Raw genomic sequence first — 23,775 nt, 5'->3', positions numbered from 1 at the left:
GCTGAGGGCAGCTGCTTCTCCAACCTGAATCATCGCCACGTCACGGCGCAGCCCCTCTTACCATTAGGAGTCTTCCATTGACGGGAAGCATGTTAAGCCTTTTAGTTTCCTTTGGTATAAAACAATACATGCTCATTTTAGAAAACGCAGGCAAGCAGATGTAAACATAAAAATAATACAAATCCCACCACCTAACCCGACCCACAACATCATGAGAAACTTCCTCCATGTTATTTCTTATTCCATCTTATTTCCAGTGTTTTACACATTGCTGAAACGCATTCTGTAAACACAGCTTTGCCTCTTTATTTCTCCAACATCACACAGTACCGTCCCTGTTGCTGTCCTCCTCAATTACCTGGCTGGTGGCTTCAGGCATTGAGAGCCATGCACACTGCCACTTTCCGGCTTTGTGACCTGGTGCAGCCACCATGAAGTTGTGAAGGTGAAGTGGCACAGCACGCGAACAGAGCACAGCACGGGGCCCGCCCATAGTACCCATTTTATCAGCTATTATCATTAACTCACTGAGTCATTACACTGGAGTGTTCTGGCAGAGTTTGTCCTAAGCTGGACTTGGACACTGGGGTGGTTTGCAACTTTTTATATTTAATGGTACAATAAACATGTTGTTCATGAGCTTCATATTTAAGATTATTTTCTCAGGACAGAGTCCCAGTGTTAGAATTCTGGACCAAGAGTCTCTTGGAGTTATTCAGACACTCACTAAGTCACTTTCCCAAATGGTTATACCCATTTCTGCTGCCAGAGGACAAAGAAGCTGCAGTTAACTACCAAGGAGTTTCTACAAACAGCAAATTATACAAACACTAGTTAGATATAAAAACACAGACAGTTGTGACTAATGGACAATAAAAATACATATTGGCATTAGACTCACGCCTCATTTGTCAGATCTCCCTTAAATGTATGAAAAAAAATTAAAATTAAAAAAAAAGACTCATGTCTTAATTCTTGACACACCTGGTTCTACTTGCCCTCTTGAAGTACACAAAAATGTTCAGCAACCACACAGAGAGAAAGGAGATAGAGAACAACTTCTCAGACTTCCCTTCTGCCCAGCCTCTGAGTACTAGTCCATTTTTATCAGAGTTCAAATACTGAGAATGTCAAATGAGACTGGATTTAATGAGATGAGTGTTATTTCAAGCTTACCAAACTATAAAAAGAACTGAATCAAGTCCATATTCTCAAACATAAAATGTAGAAGAGGCTGGGCTCAGTAGCTCACGCCTGTAATCCTAGCACTCTGGGAGGCTGAGGCGGGCAGATTGCTTGAGCCCAGGAATTCGAGGACAGCCTAGGCAACATAGCAAGAACCCATCTCTACAAAAAATACAAAAATTACCCAGGTGTGGTGGTGCATGCTTGTGGTCCCAGCTACTCAGGAGGCTGATTGGGAGGGTCACTTGAGCTCGGGGGCGGGGGTAGAGGCTGCGGCGAGCGGAGATCATATCACTGCACTCCAGCCTGGGTGACAGTGAGACCCTGTCTCAAAAAAATAAAATAAAACAAAATAAAATGTAGACGAGTTCCATGGCAGTAAAAATCCTGAAATGCAGACACTTCCTTTTAAACTCTTTAAATATGTCAATGTCTCATAACCATCCATAAGAATGACTCTATTAAGAATCACTTTATGAACTCCATTGAGACTACCAAGCACTCCTGAGGAGCTCTGTGGCTGTTTTTCAAGACTGCAGGGCTGTCTGCACAGCTGGGGAGGCAGACTCCAGCTGGAGAGCGCTCCTCTTCAACAGATGGTGCTGGAGCAACTGCACATCCACACAGGAAGAACGAAGTTGGAACCTGACCTCACACCACATACAAAAAATAACTCAAAATGGATCAAAGACTAAATATATTAATAATAGCTGAAACTACAAAACTCATGGAAGAACATAGGTATAAATCTTGACTTTGGATTAGGCAATGGTTTCTTAAGTATAACACCAAAAGCACAAGCAACAAAAGAAAAAAAATTGGACTTCATCAAAATTCAAAATTTTTGTGCCTCAAAGGACACTATCAAGAGAGTGAAAACACAACTCACAGAATGAGAGGAAATATTTGTAAATCATGTATCGGATAAAGGTCTAGTACCCAAAATATATAAAAAACTCTTACAATTCAACAACAAGAAGACAACCCAATTGGAAAATGGGCAATGGACCTGAATAGATATTTCTTCAAAAAATATATACAAATGGTCAATAAATATATGAAATGATGCTCAACATTGTTAGTCATTGAGGAACTGAATAATATAATATTCTTACATTATTATATATTTTAACATATTATAATAAGTGGAAAGTACAAGTGTTGGCAAGTGTGGAAACATCGGAACTCTCGTGCACTGCTGGAGGGAACATACAATGGTGCAGCCTTTGTGGTTTAGCAACTCCTCAATAAGATAAACACAGAATTATCCAGCAATTTAACTCACATGTATGTACCCAAAAGAAATGAAAACAGGTCAGCTGGGCGCAGTGGCTCACACCTGTAATCCCGCACTCTGGGAGGCCAAGGCAAGAAGATCACTTGAGCCCGAGTGTTCGAGACCAACCTGGATAACATAGCAAGACCTCGTCTCTACAAAAAATTAAAAAATTAGCCAGACATGGTGGCACACATCTGTAGTCACAGCTACTTGGGAAGCTGAGGTGGGAGGACTGCTTGAGCCCAAGATGTGGAGGCTGCAGTGGAGCCATGACTGCACCACTGCACTCCAGCCTGGGTGACAGAGACCCTGTCTCAAAAATTTTTAAAAAAATACAAAATAAATGAAAATAGGTATTTAAATAATAATTTGTACATGAATGTTCACAGCAGTTCTATTCACAATAGTCAAAAGGTAGAAGCAACCCAAATATCTGTCAACTGATAAATGAGCAAACAAAACGTGGTACATTCACAGAACAGAGTATTATTCACTCAAAAAAAAAAAAAAAAGAAGTTCTGAAACGTACAACGTAAATAAGCCTTGAAAACACAGTGCTCAGCAGCCGGGTGCGGTGGCTCACGCATGTAATCCCAGGACTTTGGGAGGCCAGGGCCATCAGATCACTTGAGGTCAGGAATTGAGAGACCAGCCTGGCCACAACATGGTGAAACCCCCTCTGTACTAAAAATACAAAAATTAGCCAGGCATGGTGGAGTGCACCTGTAATGCCAGCTACTGGGGGGGCTGAGGTGAGAGGATTACTTGAACCTGGGAGACAGAAATTGCAGTGAGCTGAGATTGAGCCACTGCACTTCACCCTGAGCGAAAGAGCAAGACTATATCTAAAAAATAAATAAATAATAAATGAAATACCCAGAATAGGCAATTCCATAGAGATGGAAAGCAGATTAGTGGTTGTCAGGGGCTGGGAGGAGGGGGAAATGAGGAGTGGCTCACCACGATGGGGAGGGATTTCCATGTAGGGGATACAAAAGTTCCCAAACTAGATAGAGGTGATGGTTACACAATACTATTAATGTACTTAATGGCACTTAACTGTGCACTTTAAAATGGTTAAAATAGCAGGTTTAAAAGAAAAAGAAAAAGTGTCCCTCTTCCATCATTCTATAAGGACAAAGCACCATTCACCAGGGGATGAGAGTCCAGCCCTTCCTGCAGGAGAGAGGGAGGCAGACACCCTTCACCCTCAGACACAGAAGAGCAGAGCCAGCGGAGTGGGCAGCAGGTGATCAGCAAACACCCACTACTCAGGAACACACATGGACACGGAAAATGGGGCCACTGCACAGGAGTTCAAGGTGAGGGCAGAGCCCGTCCAGAGCAGCAGAGACACAGCCTGGGCCAGTGGCCGATCACCCCACAGCCAGCCCCAGATTGTGCCCAGCCAAGTGCCCAGGAAACAGCAATTCAAACCCGCAGCCTGACAAATGCCATTCAAGGAACATCAAATCAGAACAGAAAGGAGGAGGGGGGAGGCTGATGGAAAAACATGCCATAAAGTACATGCACAAACCTGAAATGAATGATTGCAGAAAATGGAAGACCACTTTAGAAAAGATGTGATTCTTGTTGTAAGATGCAGGAAGACATGGCCTTTATTTAAAAAGTTAAAATTAAAATGTTTTTAAAAGACAGGGAGCACCAAAATGAGAACAGGTTGAAATCAAAAGACAACAAGCTAAGATGCTGACCAAGATTAGAAGAGAAGACGAAAACAATCACACTATGGAAAAATTAAAACCCAACTGGAAGGAGCCAAAGGGAAAAATGTACATTACAGAAAATGTCATTGGTGGCAAAAAGACAAAAGGCCCCCAGAATGCTGATGGATACAGTGGACAGGGAAAAATACCGAGATGGACAGAGTGGTAAGGAGACAGATGGTCTAACCTACAGATGAGAACCTCCCCCCAAAAAATAAAATAAATGGAGATGCAATATGAGAGGCAGAGACAAAAGCCTTCCTCACAGAAAGCTACCCAACTCACTTTATGAGGCTGGGACAACCCTAAACCTAAGCCAATCCAAAAAAGAAAAACAAAGACCTGCCAGCCTGAAATCTTGAAGCTCCTAGGCACTCTCGTCCCAGGACTGGCAGGAAATGGGCAGCAACGCACGCCGTGGGCTGGCAGCCTCGGCCACAGGACGCACACTGTCCCTTCCACCTGAAACTCCAGCTCCAGGACTCCATCCAGAAGATGAAAACAGATCGCAACACAGCAAGCAAGCCTTCAAAGACCAAAGAGCCAGATGAAGGTGTGTTTCCAGGAAAATCAGGGTAATTTTGGCATCAAAAAGAATGACTGTAACTGATTGTAAAACACTGAATAAAAATTGCCATGAATCCATATGGTGATACTCAGGGTGGGTGTGGGGGTTTAGGGCTGGGGGGAGAGAAACATTTGCCTCTATTGGGGATGACTATTTACCAAATCCTTACCTTGAACATTGGTAATTAAACAAAGAATCCAGCAATTGCCCTGCCTTTTTAGGAGGAACTGTGGTCCTTAACCCGGTTGAAGTGAGAAAATATCTTTTTATTTTCACTTTTTTGGTGGAGTCTCGCTCTGTTGCCCAGCCTGGAGTACAGTGGTGTGATCTCGGCTCACTGCAACCTCCGTCTCCTGGGTTCATGCGATTCTCCTGCCTTGGCCTCTGGAGTAGCTGGGACTACAGGCGCCCATCACAACGCCCGGCTAATTTTTTTGTATTTTTAGTAGAGATGGGGTTTTACCATATCGGCCAGGCTGGTCTCTAACTCCTGACCTCAAGTGATCCCCCCCAGCCTCGGCCTCCCAAAGTGCTGAGATTATAGGCATGAGCCACTGCGCCTGGCCCCAAGAAAATATCTTTACAGAACACCACCAACAGATAAATGTGGAATAAATGACACAACAGGGGTGGCAGGAATTGCCATTTTACAAACACTTATAATAAAATTGATTCAGGCAAGTCCTGTATTGTGTATGAATGTGGAAACCATTTGGGGTAAAGGATATTTGCACAGTGCCCAGGAATCACCTATTACTTCCTAATTGTAAAGGGGGAATCACATCTCCAATGAAAAGATCTGGTCGGGCAAGGTGGCTCATGCCTGTAATCCCAGAACTTTGGGAGGCCAAGGCAGGAGGATCACTTTAGGTCAGGAGTTCAAGACCAGACTGGCTTAACACAGGGAGATCCCACTTCTATTAAAAAAAAAAAAAAAAAAAAAAAAAAAAAAGGAAGAAAAGACCTAGAAATCTGTAAACCAAGCGATGACAAAGCAGAGGAGGACAGCCTGGCAGGACACGCCCGCCTCCAAGTGGGATGCGGTAGAGCACAGAGCATTCCATATTTAGGGATGTGCCCAAAATGTCAACTGAAATATAGAAGTGAGAGTCTTCAAAACTGCTCACTTATACTTTATAGGAAATATAGGAGATAAAATAACAATGTAAAAGAATGATGGGAAAACAATCAGAAAAATCCAGAAAGATTATTAGGTTGGTGCAAAAGTAATGGAGGTTTTTTTTTTTTTTTTTTTTTTTTTTTTTTGAGACAGAGTCTTGCTCTGTCACCCAGGCTGGAGTGCAGTGGCGTGACCTTGGCTCACTGCAAGCTCTGCCTCCCGGGTTCACACCATTCTCCTGTCTCAGCCTCCCGAGTAGCTGGGACTACAGGCAGTCGCCACCATGCCCGGCTAATTTTTTTTGTATTTTTGGTAGAGACGAGGTTTCACCGTGTTAGCCAGGATGGTCTCGATCTCCTGACCTTGTGATCCGCCCATCTCGGCCTCCCAAAGTGCTGGGATTACAGGCGTGAGCCACCGCGCCCGGCCTAAGTAATGGAGGTTTTTGCCATTAAAAGTCATTAATACAGCTGGGTGCGGTGGCTCTTGCCTGTCATCCCAACACTTTGGGAGGCCGAGGCGGGTGGATCACTTGAGGTCATGGGTTCGAGACCAGCCTGGCCAACATGGTGAAACCCCATCTCTACTAAAAATACAAAAATTAGCCGGGCATGGTGGCAGGCGCCTGTAGTCCCAGCTGCTTGGGAAGCTGAGGCAGGAGAATCATTTGAACCTGGGAGGTGGAGGTTGCAGTGAGCCGAGATTGCACCACTGTACTCCAGCCTGGGCGACAGAGTGAGACTCCATCTCAAAAAAAAACAAGTCATTAATACAAGACAACTGCCCTTGTCTCTTGAAAAAGTTGATGTCATAGGCAGGTAGGGAACGGGAAGAGAGGACAGTGGAAGCTGTTCTAATTTAACAAATTAAAGAGATAACAACAACCAAAGATGACGCATAAAACTTGATGGGTACCTGGTTCCTAAAAGGAAGGTCATAAATCGCATTTCTGGTTCAACTGGGGAAATGTGAAAATGATCTGGATATTAAATGTTAAAAAGTTTTTTCAGGTATAACGGTATTGTTATATAGGAAAATATCCTCATTTTGTGGAGACATACACTGAGATATTTAGAGGTAAACTGTGCTGGTTTTGGGGCTTCTCTGCAGCCCCCTTTCTCTTTCTCCTCCCCTGCCAGTCCTTCCTTCTTTGACTAGTCCTCCTCTTCCTCCTCTGCCCACCTCCTAAAAGCCAACGGCCCCAGCATCCAATCGGGCCCTGACTCTGTCACACTGTCCTCACTCTCGGACTCAGATGAACCATCCTCACCGCTGCTGCATGACGGGGGGCTGGGGAGGAAGGGACAAAGGAGGCCCTAACTGGGTTCAGTGAGACCTACATGGCTTCATGGCACACTAGCAAGCCACCTAACTGCTGAATCTATGTCGCTCATTGGCAAAACCAGGGTAGTGGAGAATAAGAGGTTCCAGGATAGCATGCAGCAGAGCCAGGTAACAGCAAAATCCCCAAAGCTGTCCTCAATCACAGCTCCTTCAATCACAGAAGAGTTCCATTATCCAGCTCATCACAGGAATCACAAACCTCCTCTCCCCCAACACCCACACCAAACCATCACTGAGTTCTCACGATGTCACCTCCTCAGCATCTCTCAAATCCAGCTACTTCCCCCATCACCACAGCCACAGCCCAGGCCCAGGCGCCAGCATCTTTCACTGCATTGGGTCAGCCAGCATCTACTCAGGCAACTGCAGCACAGCTAGAGCCATCTTTTCAACCATGATCCGATTAGGTCATGCTCCTTCCTAAAATCTTAAAGCAATAGCATCCCACTAATCTAGGGGAAAACACGCAGAGCTCCCTAACACAGCCTCCAACCCTCTCCAGTGTCAGATCCCAACCAAGGGCCCCTGATGCTTACCAGCCCTAACCACCACAGCCTTCTTTCAGCCCCATGATTTCCCCAAGCTCCCTCTTGCCACAGGGCCTTTGCATACCTCTTTGATCAGCAACCTCCTCCTCTTCATTCTTCTATAAATCCTTTAAAAAAATACTCTATTTCCAAAGAAAAAAAACCACGATTATCTCAATAGATGCAGAAAAGGCCTTTGACAAAATTCAACAACCTTCATGCTAAAAACTCTCAATAAATTAGGTATTGATGGGACGTATCTCAAAATAATGAGCTATCTATGACAAACCCACAGCCAATATCATACTGAATGGGCAAAAACTGGAAGCATTCCCTTTGAAAACTGGCACAAGACAGGGATGCCCTCTCTCACCACTCCTATTCAACATAGTGTTGGAAGTTCTGGCCAGGGCAATTAGGCAGGAGAAGGAAATAAAGGGTATTCAATTAGGAAAAGAGGAAGTCAAATTGTCCCTGTTTGCAGATGACATGATTGTATATCTAGAAAACCCCACTGTCTCAGCCCAAAATCTCCTCAAGCTGATAAGCAACTTCAGCAAAGTCTCAGGATACAAAATCAATGTGCAAAAATCGCAAGCATTCTTATACACCAATCACAGACAGAGAGCCAAATCATGAGTGAACTCCCATTCACGATTGCTTCAAAGAGAATAAAATACCTAGGAAGCCAACTTACAAGGGAAGCGAAGGCCCTCTTCAAGGAGAACTACAAACCACTGCTCAATGAAATAAAAGAGGATACAAACAAATGGAAGAACATTCCATGCTCATGGGTTGGAAAAATCAATATTGTGAAAATGGCCATACTGCCCAAGGTAATTTATAGATTCAATGCCATCCCCATCAAGCTACCAATGACTTTCTTCACAGAATTGGAAAAAACTACTTTAAAGTTCATATGGAAACAAAAAAGAGCCCGCATCGCCAAGTTAATCGTAAGCCAAAAGAACAAAGCTGGAGGCATCACGCTACCTGACTTCAAACTATACTACAAGGCTACAGTAACCAAAACAGCATGGTACTGGTACCAGAACAGAGATATAGATCAATGGAACAGAACAGAGCCCTCAGAAATAATGCCACATATCTACAACTATCTGATCTTTGACAAACCTGACAAAAACAAGCAATGGGGAAAGGATTCCCTATTTAATAAATGGTGCTGGGAAAACTGGCTAGCCACATGTAGAAAGCTGCAACTGGATCCCTTCCTTACACCTTATACAAAAATTAATTCAAGATGGATTAAAGACTTACATTTTAGACCTAAAACCATAAAAACCCTAGAAGAAAACCTAGGCAATACCATTCAGGACATAGGCATGGGCAAGGACTTCATGTCTGAAATACCAAAAGCAATGGCAACAAAAGCCAAAATTGACAAACGGGATCTAATTAAACTAAAGAGCTTCTGCACAGCAAAAGAAACTACCATCAGAGTGAACAGGCAACCTACAAAATGGGAGAAAATTTTCGCAACCTACTCATCTGACAAAGGGCTAATATCCAGAATCTACAATGAACTCAAACAAATTTACAAGAAGAAAACAAACAACCCCATCAAAAAGTGGGCGAAGGATATGAACAAACACTTCTCAAAAGAAGACATTTATGCAGCCAAAAAACACATGAAAAAATGCTCATCATCACTGGCCATCAGAGAAATGCAAATCAAACCACAATGAGATACCATCTCACACCAGTTAGAATGGAGATCATTAAAAAGTCAGGAAACAACAGGTGCTGGAGAGGATATGGAGAAATAGGAACACTTTTACACTGTTGGTGGGACTGTAAACTAGTTCAACCATTGTGGAAGTCAGTGTGGCGATTCCTCAGGGATCTAGAACTAGACATACCATTTGACCCAGCCATCCCATTACTGAGTATATACCCAAAGGACTATAAATCATGCTGCTATAAAGACACATGCACACGCATGTTTATTGCGGCACTATTCACATTAGCAAAGACTTGGAACCAACCCAAATGTCCAACAACAATAGACTGGATTAAGAAAATGTGGCACATATACACCATGGAATACTATGCAGCCATAAAAAATGATGAGTTCATGTCCTTTGTAGGGACATGGATGAAACTGGAAATCATCATTCTCAGTAAACTATCGCAAAGACAAAAAACCAAACACTGCATGTTGTCACTCATAGGTGGGAACCGAACAATGAGAACACATGGACACAGGAAAGGAAACATCACACACCGGGGCCTGTTGTGGGGTGGGGGGAGGGGGGAGGGACAGCATTAGGAGATATACCTAATACTAAATGATGAGTTAATGGGTGCAGCACACCAACATGGCACATGTATACATATGTAACAAACCTGCACATTGTGCACATGTACCCTAAAACTTAAAGTATAATAATAATAAAATAAAATAAAATAAAATAAAATAAAATAAAATAAAATAAAAATACTCTATTTCCTGTGAGTTTAATGTGTTGCTATTCTAACTACCTGATTTTCAGCATGTCTTCTTATCTAATATATGTATTTTAAGCTATAAATTTCCCTCTAAACATGACTTCAGCTGTACCCCATTTTATACATATTTGCTATTGTTCAACTCAAAATATTTAAGCTTTCTGTGACTCATAAGTTACTTAGAAATAGATATCTAAAATTTCCAAATACATTGAGATTTTCTTTTTATTGATCCTGGCTTAATTCTGTTGTTGTCAGAACATACTCTATAATATCAACTCTTCTGAAAGTTGTTGAGACTTGCGCTATGGCCAGCCTATAGTGAATTTCGACAAATGTGCCTGTGCATTGGAAAAAAACTTAGATTCTACAATTGTTAGGTACGGTGTTCTATATATTTCCATTAGGTCAAGTTTAGTACTTGTGGCAGGTGCAGTGGCTCACACCTGTAATCCCAGCACTTTGGGAGGCCAAGGCAGGTGGATCACCTGAGGTCAGGAGTTCGAGACCAACCTGACCAAGATGGTGAGACCCCCGTCTCTACTAAAAATACAAAAATTAGCCAGGCATGGTGGCATGGTGATGGAAACCTGTAGTCCCAGCTACTCTGGAGGCTGAGGCAGGAGAATCACTTGAACCTGGGAGGTGGAGGTTGCAGTGAGCAGAGATTGCACCATTACACTCCAGTCTGGGCAACAGAACGAAACGCCATCTCCCAAAAAAAAAAAAAAGTTCAGTTCTTGTGTTGTTCAATTCTAGACTTTTACAAATTTCTTTGTCTACTTGATGTACAGCATGTAAGACAGGTGTGTTAAAACATCTCACTATGATTACGAACTTGTTTCCCTTACAATTGCGTTAATTTTTCTTCTATATATTTCGAAGTCATTACTTCCAAATTTTAAATTATTATATCCAAAATGAACTTTTTCTCATTTATCAGTATATCTTTATCTCTATTAATAATTTTTCCCTTAAAATCTACTTTGATACTAAAATAGCTACACCAAGTTTCTTTTGGTTAGTGTTTGCATAGTATCTTTTCCTATTCTTTTACTTTCAATCTTTTAATATCCTTATGTTTTGAATGTATCTCTTTCAAATAGCCTAGTCAGGATTTGCTTTTGTATCCCATCTCACAATCTCTGTATTTTAACTGGAGCATTTAAGCCCACTTAGATTTAATGTGATTACTGATATACTGGGATTTCAGTCTACTAACTTACTGTTTGCTTTCTCTTTGTCCCAATTGTTCAGTGTTTTCTCTCCTTTCTTGCCTTCTTTCAGATTTAGAATCTCTGATTCTATTTTTCTTGTTTAGCTTCGATATCACACACTATCACAATTTTGGTGGCCACCACACAGATTACATACAACATGCATCCCTGACTTGTCTAATATAATTGGATCTTTGTTCTTCTTCCTGGAAATGGAAAGACTTTAGAAAAGTTCTACTCCATTTGCCTCCTTTCTAACCTACAGGACATTGTTGTCATGTATTTTAATTCTATATATTTTTAAACCCAAAGGCATAATTTTTATAGTTAATAATCATTTGGTCTTTTCCACGTAGAAACTCTTTTTAAGTCTCCACTCCTTCCTGTAAATCTAACGTTTAATTTGAGCATTTTCCTTTAGCCAAAACAAACAAAAAACACTTAATGTTTCCTTTAGTGTGGGTCTGCTGGCAAAAACATTGTTTTTGTTTATATGAAAGTGTCTTTATTTCAACTGTATTTTCTGAAGGACATTTTTGCTGCATACAGAATTCTGGGTTCACAGTCACTTTCTTTGAGCACTTAAATTTCAATAGACTTTTGGTTTCCATTGTTTCTGTTAAGAACACAGCTGTCATTCTTTTTTTGTTTGGTTTTTGTTTTTAGAAGCAAAGTCTCGCTCTGTTGCCCAGGATGGAGTGCAGTGGTGTGATCTCGACTCACTGCCACCTCCGCCTTTCTCTCTTTCTCTTCATCTATGGTTTTCAACGGTGCTACAGTCATCAGTTGCTTAACAATGAGGATATATTCTGAGAAATGTATTATTAGGTGATTTCATCCTATGTGAACATCATAGAGTGTACTTTCACAAATCCAGATGGTACACACCTAATCTGTATGGCATAGCCTATTGCTCCTAGACTACAAACCAGTAGAGCACATCATTGTGCTGACACTGTAGGCGACTATAACTCAATGGCAAGTATTTGTGTATCTAAATATAACTAAACATAGAAAAGGTACAGTAAAAATATGTCATAAAAGATTTTTAAAATGGTACACCTGTATAGGGTACTTACTGTAACTGAAGCTTGCAGGGCTGGAAGTTGCTCTGGATGAGTGAGTGAATGACTGGTGAGTGAATGTGATGGCCTAGGACACTACTGACCAGTACTGTATGCTTTATAAACACTGTACACTTAGGCTATACTACATTTATTTTTTTAAAGATTTTCTTTCTTCAATAACAAATTAATCTTAGCTTACTGTAATATTTTCACTTTATAAACTTTTAATTTTTGACTCTTTTGTAGTAACACTTAGCTTGAAACACACACACACTGTACACCTGTACAAAAGTATTTTCTTTAAATCCTTATTCTATAAACTTTTTTCTATTTTTAATTTTTTAAATTATTTTACTTCTTAAATATTTTTGTTAAAAACTAAGAAACAAACACACACATTAGCCTAGACCTACAGAGAGTCAGGATCATCAATATCATTGTCTTCCGTCTCCACATCCTATCCCACTGGAAGGTCTTCAGGGACAATGACACGCATGGAGCTGTCACCTCCTATGATAACAATGCCTTCTTCTGGATACCTCCTGAAGGACCTGCTTGAGGCTGTTTTACAATTTATTTTTCTTTTTTCTATAAGTAGGAAGAATATACTCTAAAATAATAAAAAGTATAGATAGTAAATACATAAACCAGTAACATAGTTGTTTATTATCAACTATTATGTACTGTATATACTTGTATGTGCTATACTTTCCTACCACTTGCAGTGCAGTAGGTCTGTTTACACCAGCATCACCACAAACACAAGTAATTCATTGCCCTACAACATTATAATAGCTACCATGTCACTAGACAATTGGAATTTTTCAGTTCCATTATAATCTTATGGGACCACCTTTGTCCATGTGGATCATCGTACAGAAACATCATTATGCAGAGCACAGGGGTGTACCAGGAATTGATTAGATATGGTTCTTTCAGTTCATACGGCTATCAAATCTGTGGATGGTACCTGTTATTTGTTGTAGAAAATTCTCAGGTATTATCTTTTCTTTCTTTTTTTTTTCTATTTAAGACAGAGGTTCGCTCTTGTCGCCCAGGCTGTAGTGTAATGGCGTGGTCTCAGCTCACTGCAACTTCCAATTCCCAGGTTCAAGCGATTCTCCTGCCTCAGCCTCCCGAGTAGCTGGGATTACAGGCATCTGCCACCACGCCCAGCTGATTTTTGTACTTTTAGTAGACACAGGGTTCCACCATGTTGGCCAAACTGGTCTTGAACTCCTGACCTCAGGTGATCCGCCCACCTCAGCATCCAAAACTGCTGGGATTACAGGCGTGAGTCCCTGTACCTGGCCACATTATCTTTTCAAATATTGTGTCTCCTCAATTTTCTCTCACTTCTCCTCTCTTGTGACAAACACCAGTAAGACCTTCTTACTATATCTGTCTCCCACCCTCTCCAAATGTTTCCATATTTTATGTCTCCAGGCTTCCTTTGTGGGTATTTTCTTCTGGGCTATCTTCTGGGTCACACAATTTTTTCAGCCTGGGTCTAATCTGCTCTTTTTTTGGTTAGTTAATTTTGGTCACTATGCTTTTCAATTTTAGAATTTTCTTTTATTGGCTGGGTGTGGTGGCTCACGCATGTAATCCTAGCACTTTGGGAGGCCAAGGTGGGCAGATCACCTGAGATCAGGAGTTCGAGACCAGCTTAGCCAACATGATATTAAAAATACCAAAAAGTGGCCGGGCGCGGTGGCTCACGCTTGTAATCCCAGCACTTTGGGAGGCCGAGGCGGGTGGATCACGAGGTCAGGAGATCGAGACCACGGTGAAACCCCGTCTCTACTAAAAAATACAAAAAATTAGCCGGGCATGGTGGCGGGTGCCTGTAGTCCCAGCTACTCAGAGAGGCTGAGGCAGGAGAATGGTGTGATCCCAGGTGGCGGAGCTTGCAGTGAGCAGAGATTGCGCCACTGCACTCCAGCCTGGGCGACAGAGCGAGACTCCGTCTCAAAAAAAAAAAAAAAAAAAAAAAAACAAACCAAAAAATTAGTTGGGCGTGGTGATGGGCACCTGTAATCCCAGCTACTCAGGAGGCTGAGGCAGGAGAATTGCTTGAACCCAGGAGGCAAAGGTTGCAGTGAGCCGAGATTATGCCACTGCACTACAGCCTGGGTGACAAGAGTGACACTCTGTCTCAGAAAAAAAAAAAAAAAAATGTCTAGTATCTTTAGTAGAGGCGGGATCTTGCCATGTTGGCCAGGCTGGTCTCAAACTCGTGACCTCCAATGATCCACCTGCCTCAGTCCAAAAGTGCTGAGATTATAGGCATGAGCCATTGTGCCAGTGTGGACTAGAATTTTCATTTGGTTCTTTTCTATAGTTTCTAGTTCTCTCCCAAAACTCTCAATCTGGTATCGTATCTCCTCAAATACAATAAGCATAGTTGTTGTAAAGTCTGCGTCTGGTATCTAGAAGTCCTGCGGATCTGTCTATAGTCTGTTGTTTCTATTGGTTTTAACTCAAGTGCCTTGCCTCCTTTGATGCCTATTTTTTTTATTGTATGCACAATAATGAATTTACAAACAGACTTGTGAAAGTCATTAGAGGCCTCCATTGATGTTAGCTCCCTCTAGAAAGGATTAAAGTTTGTTTCTGTTGGGAATCTGGAGACACTAGAACACTGGGATTACTTTAATTTCAGAGGACTGAGGTGATTTGAAGCAGGGCTGCAGTCCTTCCAAAGTCTTAACTTCCGGCTCCTGCACATTCCTTGGAAGTGGCTTCTTTGGATCCCAATCCAAATTGTGAGGGGAGGGTGTCACCCAGGACTGTTGCCCTTCGGCAGAACCTGGCACCTCAGCCCTGCTAAGGCACTCAGATAGTCTCACAGGGCTCAGCCTCTCGGACAGTCTCACAGGGCTCAGCCTCTCGGACGGTCTCTCAGGGCTCAGCCTCTCAGACAGTCTCACAGGGCTCAGCCTCTCGGACAGTCTCACAGGGCTCAGCCTCTCGGACAGTCTCACAGGGCTCAGCCTCTCGGACAGTCTCACAGGGCTCAGCCTCTCGGACAGTCTCACAGGGCTCAGCCTCTCGGACAGTCTCTCAGGGCTCAGCCTCTCGGACAGTCTCTCAGGGCTCAGCCTCTCGGACAGTCTCTCAGGGCTCAGCCTCTCGGACAGTCTCTCAGGGCTCAGCCTCTCGGACAGTCTCTCAGGGCTCAGCCTCTCGGACAGTCTCTCAGGGCTCAGCCTCTCGGACAGTCTCACAGGGCTCAGCCTCTCGGACAGTCTCTCAGGGCTCAGCCTCTCGGACAGTCTCACAGGGCTCAGCCTCTCGGACAGTCTCACAGGGCTCAGCCTCTCGGACAGTCTCACAGGGCTCAGCCTCTCGGACAGTCTCTCAGGGCTCAGCCTCTCGGACAGTCTCACAGGGCTCAGCCTCTCGGACAGTCTCTCAGGGCTCAGCCTCTCGGACAGTCTCTCAGGGCTCAGCCTCTCGGACAGTCTCTCAGGGCTCAGCCTCTCGGACAGTCTCTCAGGGCTCAGCCTCTCGGACAGTCTCTCAGGGCTCAGCCTCTCGGACAGTCTCTCAGGGCTCAGCCTCTCGGACAGTCTCTCAGGGCTCAGCCTCTCGGACAGTCTCACAGGGCTCAGCCTCTCGGACAGTCTCTCAGGGCTCAGCCTCTCGGACAGTCTCTCAGGGCTCAGCCTCTCGGACAGTCTCTCAGGGCTCAGCCTCTCGGACAGTCTCACAGGGCTCAGCCTCTCGGACAGTCTCACAGGGCTCAGCCTCTCGGACAGTCTCTCAGGGCTCAGCCTCTCGGACAGTCTCTCAGGGCTCAGCCTCTCGGACAGTCTCACAGGGCTCAGCCTCTCGGACAGTCTCTCAGGGCTCAGCCTCTCGGACAGTCTCTCAGGGCTCAGCCTCTCGGACAGTCTCTCAGGGCTCAGCCTCTCGGACAGTCTCACAGGGCTCAGCCTCTCGGACAGTCTCTCAGGGCTCAGCCTCTCGGACAGTCTCTCAGGGCTCAGCCTCTCGGACAGTCTCACAGGGCTCAGCCTCTCAGACAGTCTCTCAAGGCTCAGCCTCTCGGCTCCCATGTTTGTTTTGTTCAGGGCCCAGTGTTCGTTCCCCAGGGCTGCCCTAGGGCTGCCACAAAACTTCAAGGCTTAAAACAAAACTTGAAAAAAAAAAAAAAAACTTGACTGTCTCACTGCTCTGGGGGCTGGAAGTCTGAGATCAAGGGATCAGAAGGGCCGCACTCCCTCTAAAGGCTCTAGGGGAGATTCCATCTGTTATCTCTTCCAGCTTCTGGTGGCCCCAGGCATTCCTTGGTTTGCATCAACAGAACTCTAATCTCTGGCTCTGTTTTCCCATAACCTTTTTCTCTATATGTCTTTCTGTCCAAATCTCCCTCCCCTTTCTCTTATAAAGAAACGGACACTGGATTTAGAGTTTCTCCTAAGTTCACGATGATTTACTTTCAAAATCTTTAATTAGCCAGGCACGGTGGCTTGAGCCTACACTCCCAGCTACTCAGAAGCCTGAAGCAGGAGGATCACTTGAGCCCAGGAGTTTGAGACCAGCCTGGGGAATATAGCAAGACCCCATCTCAAAATAAAAATTTTTGGCCAGGCACAGTAGCTCATGTCTGTAATTCTAGTACTTTGGGAAGCCAAAGTGGGAGGATCGCTTGAGCCCAGGAGTTTGAGACCCCAAGCACGGGCAACATAGTGAGACCCCCGTCTCCACAAAAATGTGTTTTTAAATTAGCCAGTCGTCATGGAACGCATCTGGAGTCCCAGCTACTCAGGTGGCTGAGACAGGAGGATTGCCTGAGCCCAGCCAGAGACTGCAGTATGCCACTGCACTCCAGCCTGGACGACCAAGCAAGATCCTGTCTCAAAAAAAAAGAAAGAAAACATTTTTAAAAGATATTTAACTAATATGTAATTATGCCTGCATCCTGAAGTTCTAGGTGGACCAAATTTGGTAGAGATGCCAAATCCACTACAGATGCCACTACAGATTCCAAGGTCAAAAGCAGCCCCAAATACCACACTCACTTCCACAGACCTTCAGCCACCCCAGATCCTAGTCCAGAAATTCAGCATCATCTCATTAGCAGACTGTGCTTGGAAGAATGGCTCCTCAGTCACTCAGCTCACCACTGCCAGAAGCAGAACGCACTGCTCCCTACTCACCTTTCAGACCCCAGCCAGTCACTGCCTCAAGAAGCCCTCCTAGGCCGGGCACAGTGGCTCAAGCCTGTAATCCCAGCACTTTGGGAGGCCGAGGCAGGCGGATCACGAGGTCAGGAGATCGAGGCCATCCTGGCTAACACGGTGAAACCCCGTCGCTACTAAAAATACAAAAAATTGGCAGGGCATGGTGGCGGGCGCCTGTAGTCCCAGCTCCTCGGGAGGCTGAGGCAGGAGAATGGCATGAACCCAGGAGGCGGGGCTTGCAGTGAGCCGAGATCGCGTCACTGCACTCCAGCCTGGGGGACAGAGAAAGACTCCATCTCAAAAAAAAAAAAAAAAAGAAGCCCTCCTAGACCTCCCTGATATCAGGTCGAATTCACCTATGATGTCCTCTCAAAGTATTCCGGCCCTCTCCTCATCAGCACCCGTCCCCATCGCAACTTTATATTAACCGTGTGATTGTTTTATTAATGTCTTCTAGACTATCATCTCTAAAAATTTTTGTTGTTGTTGTTACTCAATAAGATGCCCCTAGTGCCATGCACAACATGTTAAGATCTCAAATATTTGCTGTTAAACTGAACCAGTGAAATAAAAAATATAATACCTAGCCCATGGTATTCCCACTAGTACTCAATAAATTAACAATTTCTTTAAAAAATGGTCTTTGTTAATTTTCAGCCAGATTTGTTTATATTTGCTCTTCTGGAGCCGAGAGATGGAGACTCAGACCAGCCTGAGCTGGAGAAAAATGAAGTCAGGGAAATGATTCTTATCTGGGATTAAAAAAAAAAAAAAAAAAAAAAAGAAAAGAACAATCAGAAAGACAAAAAATAATCAAAAGCAACCATTTAGTGATCATTTACTATACATCAGCCACTATGTTAGGTGTTCTACACAGATTATCCCATTTAATTCTATGAGTTAACATCCCCATTCCTATTTTATGGATATAACAACTGTTATTTCTATTTTACAGACATGGAAACTGAGACTCAGGAACACAGAGTTAACATTTACTGTCACTACAATCAACCCAAGAACTAATATTTTCCATGCTTACAGATGAGGAAACCACTTCTTAAGGGAGGTTTAGACACCCTGTCCACAATCGCATGCTTCATAACTAGAAGCGCAGGGTCTGAAGCCACTTCATCTGACACCAAAGTTTAGACTCTGAGATCCGACAATAAAATGGCATTAAAAACCTTTTACATTACTTCATCCCTACTAGGATGGCTAGTATCAAAAGAGAGATAATAACAGGTACTGACAATGATGTGGAAAAATTAGAACCCTCCTCATACACAGCTGGTGGGAATGTAAAATGTTACGGTAGCTTTGGAAAATAGTCCGGCAGTATTACCATATGGCCCAGCACTTCCACTCCTAGGTGTATAGCCAAGATAAATGAAAACCTATGTCCACACAAAAACATGTACATGAATGTTCATAGCAGCATTCTCCAGAATAGCCAAAAAGTAGAAATAACTCAAATGTCCATCAACTGGTAAGTGGATAAATAAAATACAGTGTGCCTGTAGAACTGAATATTACCCAGCAACAGAAGGAAATGAAGTACCGATACATGCTATGACATGGATGAACCTTGAAAATATTATGCTAAGTGAAAGAAGCCAGACCACATATTGTATGATTCCATTTATGTAAAATGACCAGAATCAGCAAACACAGAGACAGAAAGTAGATTCTTGTTGCCTACGGTTGAGGGAGTTGAGAGGAAACGGGGTGATGAAAATGTTCTAAAATTGACTGTGGTGATGGTTGCAAAACAGCGAATATACTAACAACCACTGAACTATATGCTTTAAATGAGTGAACTGTATCCCATGTGAATTATATCTCATAAAACTGGGGTGCATTTTTTTAAGTTTTTTACAACTTAAACCCTTTATCTAATTTTTACTAGTCTTCATTTCACAATGGAAAAAATGCTTTGTTTAAATTTAAAATCAGGAGTCCAAGCACTTCCATGCTCATATCCAAAAAATGTTAACTTTTTAGAAACTTTTAAATAAATTAAACTCATTTAACTGATAGCTTTGCAGAATTACACGGTTCTTCACTGAAATTTCAAAATACCTTATAATGTGCTGGTGAATGTGCTGGTCGGGGTGTGAGCTCCATTTTCTTTCTTTCCATTCTAGCTACGCAGTTCTACAGAGTCATTACTGTGTACTGTAGTCAGGAAATACGAATGAAGCAATGTCTGCTGGGGACAGCTTCAACTCTAAAGAGCTCGAACATATTAAAAAATCGGACATGCATGAAATGCTAAACTGATAAATGGCCATCACAAATCTGCACACATCAAATTTTCAATATGCTAAGGATCTATAACCTGAAGAATTATTTGAAGTTTGGAGAGGCTTCCCTTCACATGTGTGCCATAAGGTCTTGTTTTTCAAAGTGTGGTCCATGGACCAGCAGCATCAGCATCTTCTGGGAGCTTGTTAGAAATGCATATTCTGCCAGGCGCATTGGCTCAAGCTTATAATCCCAGCACTTTGGGAGGCTGAGGTGGGTGTATTACTTGAGCTCAGGAGTTTGAGACCAGCCTGGGGAACATGGCGAAACTCCATCTCTACAACAAAATACAAAAATTAGCCAGGCATGGTGGCATTTGCCTGTAGTCCCAGCTACTTGGGAGGCTGAGGCAGGAAAATCACTTGAACCCAGGAGGCAAAGGTTGCAGTAGCTGAGATCGCACCACTGCACTCCAGCCTGGGTGACAAAGTGACACCTTGTCTCAAAAAAAAAGAGAAAAAGAAATGCACATTCTAAGGCCCCACCCACCCTAGACCTACTCAACCATAATCATCATTTTAACAAGATCCCTAGGGGATGTGTCTGCACATTAAAATTTGAGGAGCATTGTCCTAAGACATTCTCTTTTGTTTTTCTCTTCATTAAGACAGCTCTGACTTGCACTAGACTAATATTTTAAAAGCCTGACATACATACAGTTTTGGTCCTGGGCCAGCTTGTCCTCAGATCCATTCTTTGTCCTTCTGCTCCAGTCCAAGTTGTGGAGGAGGTGACCCCAGCAAGGCCAGGTTTCCCAGGCAGGAGGGGAACAGTACATCTGCAGCAGCAGCTGTGCCCTTGCAAGGCTCCAGCCACTGCCAGATGGACCCCTTGTGACCCCAGTTTTTGGTGGGTGACAGCTGTCCCTGTAGTCTGAAATGCCATCTCCTTCCTTCACCCTCCAACTTAGGGGTGGCAGCAGTTTCCTGCTTGTTGCCTCATCTCCGGCTTGCCTCATTGCAGCCTGCATTCTCAGTTCTCCCATCACCTGTGTGACCACTCCCCTAGATTACATTCCTTCTGTTCTAAATACTTAAGGTGAGTTCTGTTTTTCTTTTTAGATTCAGACTGCTACCCCATTTTTGATGTTTCTATTATGTACCATAGATAGCAGAGGAATTTTGTGAATGGCTTATCTGCTGGGAAAAAAAATGGAGCTATTACATACAGTCAACCTCGCATTCCCACATTCTGACAATCTCTTAACAACTCAGAAGAAAAATCAGCCTTAAGCTATCTGTACAGCAGATGTGACTGTATTCAGAAACTCTAAGTCCTCGGGGTGTATTTTTAACAGTCTACCCATCACTCCTCCTCAACCAGAACAGCTGGTATAGCAGCTATTGTTTTAGGAGAAAAAAGAAGGAAAGCAAAAACACCTCCTAACCAACAAAATTCTGAACACTGGAATCTCCCAGGAATCAAATCTCTCTCAACACAATCTTGATCTTAATCAACCTTGTAAATCACATGATCTACCCCACACTGGTCAGTACCTTGCCTGGGCAACAGGAGAAAGCAACTCCTATCAGTACCATTTAGGGCTATGTGGAGATCTTCCCAAAAGCACATCTGATCCATCACCCCCGTGCTTTGAACAATCCTCTGTGGCCATCTCTTGCCCAAGGCCAAAAAGCAAATCCCTCAAAGGACCAGCCCTTCGAAATTCAGCCCTAACCAACCCTTCCAACTTCTAAGTCTAATCAACCAGATCCACCTCTGATCCAACTTCTGATCATTTCGCAGTTGTGCCTAAAGCTCTAGACACAGCGTTCAAATATGTAGAAGGCCATTTCCTACCCACTTAGCCTGGCGAATTCTTTATCCCTCAAGATCTCACCTTAAAGGAAACCTCTCCTGCCTCCCCAGGGCAGGTCTCTGCCCCAAGTTTCCATAGCACTTACAATGTTGTCATGTCAGGTGCACAGGTGTCCATCTCCCCACTAGACTGAGAATCCCTAGGTGTAGAAACTGCCTTCCATCTTACGTCCTGACCATGGTTCCAATACACATCCACATTTACGACCTGTGACACCCTGGGCAAGTCATTTAACCTTGATTCTATTTCTATTCCAATTCCAAAAGACGGAGATGATAGCATCCAACTCATTGGGTTCTCACCAGTACTAATAAACTAACCACGTCAAGTGCTGTAAAGCTAACCCAAGAAAGTGCCTAGCACATAGAAGGCATTAAAGAATTGTTATTTGCTACTGCTATCATTATTATCACTACTGCTACTGTTATACCCGGAACAAAGCAGGTGTTCAGTACCTATTTGCTGAATAACTGGACCACTTCACAACAAACCTGTTTGTAACATGTTAGGACCTCAGGTTCCCCCATCGCAGGTATCAAACGCTGACAGAAGAGAAGGCTCCCACGGTGAAGGGAACAGCTGAACCTAATCCGCCCCGGAGGAAAAGCGCACTGCAGCAGGAGGAGAAAGTCCGTGCCAACCGGATCTGCCAGCACTGCCCCAGGGACCCAGCCTGCTCGCGGCCACCTGTCCAGCCACCTGCCTGAGGAAGCAGTGTTCTAACCGGGCCGGGCTCACCTGGAGCAAAAACCGCAAGCAGTTTTCAATAGGAAGCACAATGGGAAAACGGTGCAACTTTCCTACTGCAAAAAGGACGTGCGTCTTTATCTAACATTTAGCGTCCGGAGTTCTCTGTGGAGAGTTGGGTGCCAAGCGGGTGCGCGGTCCCGGCTTTGCTGAGAGAGACGGTCACTGAACGCGCATCCCTTCCTTCCCTTTTGGGATGAAGGGGTGAAGGGGTGATCCCTCGCACCCGGGTCCGAGCGGACTTCTGAGGGCACCACAGGCTAGTCTGCAGGGCACTCGCGGGACACCACCCGACCGCTCCTGAGAAACGTGCAGAACCGGGGTTTGGGGACCGCGCACGCCCGCGGGGCGCAGCCGGGAGCCCCCGCGTGGGACCCGCTCGGTGGCACGAGCGCAGTCCCCTGCATCTAGGCCTCAGTTTCCTCCGGGTCCTCGCGGCCCAACTCGGCGCGCGCCCCCCGCCCGGCGCGCGCCCCCCGCCCGGCCCCGCAGCCGCCCGCCGTCCGTCGGGGACCGCGCGCTCCGCCCGGGGCGCCGGCCCGTTACAGCAGCGGGGCACGCTCGACCGGGGCGGTGACGCCCGCGGGACCCCGGGCCGGGCCGGGCCGGGCCTGGGCGGCCGCTCGGGCAGGGCCACGGGCCTCGGCCGGGGCTGCCGCGGCGTGAGGGGCGCGCGCCCGGGCCGCCGCGCCGCGGGCTCACCTTCTGTCGGATCTGACCCGACGTGGACACCTTGCGGATGAGCTTCTGTGGGGAGCCGGGCTCCGCCTCGGGCTCGCTGTCGGACGACTCCTCGGGCGGCGGCGGCGGAGGCGGTTGCGGCGGACCCGGCGGAGGGGCGCCCGCCGCCGCCGCCATGCTGCCGGGCCAGCGCGCGCACCGCGGGCGGGGGCGAGGCGGGGCCGGCGGGAGGGGCGGGGCCGAGGGCGGGCCGGGCCGGGGGCGGTGGGGGCGGCCTCCCGCCTCTCCCCGCCGCGCCCCCTGCGGGCCGTGCGCGCAGCTGCAGACGGCGCCGCGCGGCCCCTCCCCGCCCCCACCTGAAGCGTCCCGGGTCCGCCCGCCCACCTCTCCGGGCCGTGGCTTCTGTGTGTTCTTTCTGGGACGCCGTTTGTGTTCTTGTTTCTATATTCACTTCTTAAAACATCTCTACTCTTCCGCATCAGAATGTAGGTAACCTCCAGCAGGCCGGGGCTGCATTTGTCCTGCCCAG

At 45.1% G+C, this 23,775-nt stretch overlaps 1 protein-coding gene across 3 annotated transcripts in view; it reads right to left on the bottom strand.

Moving 5' to 3' along the window:
- Positions 1-23,457, bottom strand: part of DGKD (diacylglycerol kinase delta) — a 119,432-nt gene extending 95,975 nt beyond the window's left edge. The window contains exon 1 of one of the 3 annotated variants that reach the window (XM_055291023.2): positions 23,268-23,457. In XM_055291023.2, coding sequence (XP_055146998.1) covers positions 23,268-23,423 — 156 coding nt within the window. In that variant the 5' untranslated portion in view covers positions 23,424-23,457. Of the gene's footprint in view, positions 1-20,656; positions 21,357-22,309; positions 22,530-23,267 lie in introns of those variants that run through there. The other 2 variants (XM_063645276.1, XM_055291022.2) reach the window with 2 other exon arrangements.
- Between the last annotated feature and the right edge of the window lie 318 nt (positions 23,458-23,775).

This window comes from Symphalangus syndactylus, chromosome 8, assembly GCF_028878055.3.
Source record: "Symphalangus syndactylus isolate Jambi chromosome 8, NHGRI_mSymSyn1-v2.1_pri, whole genome shotgun sequence".
NCBI classification, from domain to species: domain Eukaryota; kingdom Metazoa; phylum Chordata; class Mammalia; order Primates; family Hylobatidae; genus Symphalangus; species Symphalangus syndactylus.
The sequence above is the reverse complement of the archived record's forward strand: the minus strand, read 5'-3'. Positions and strand labels throughout refer to the sequence as shown.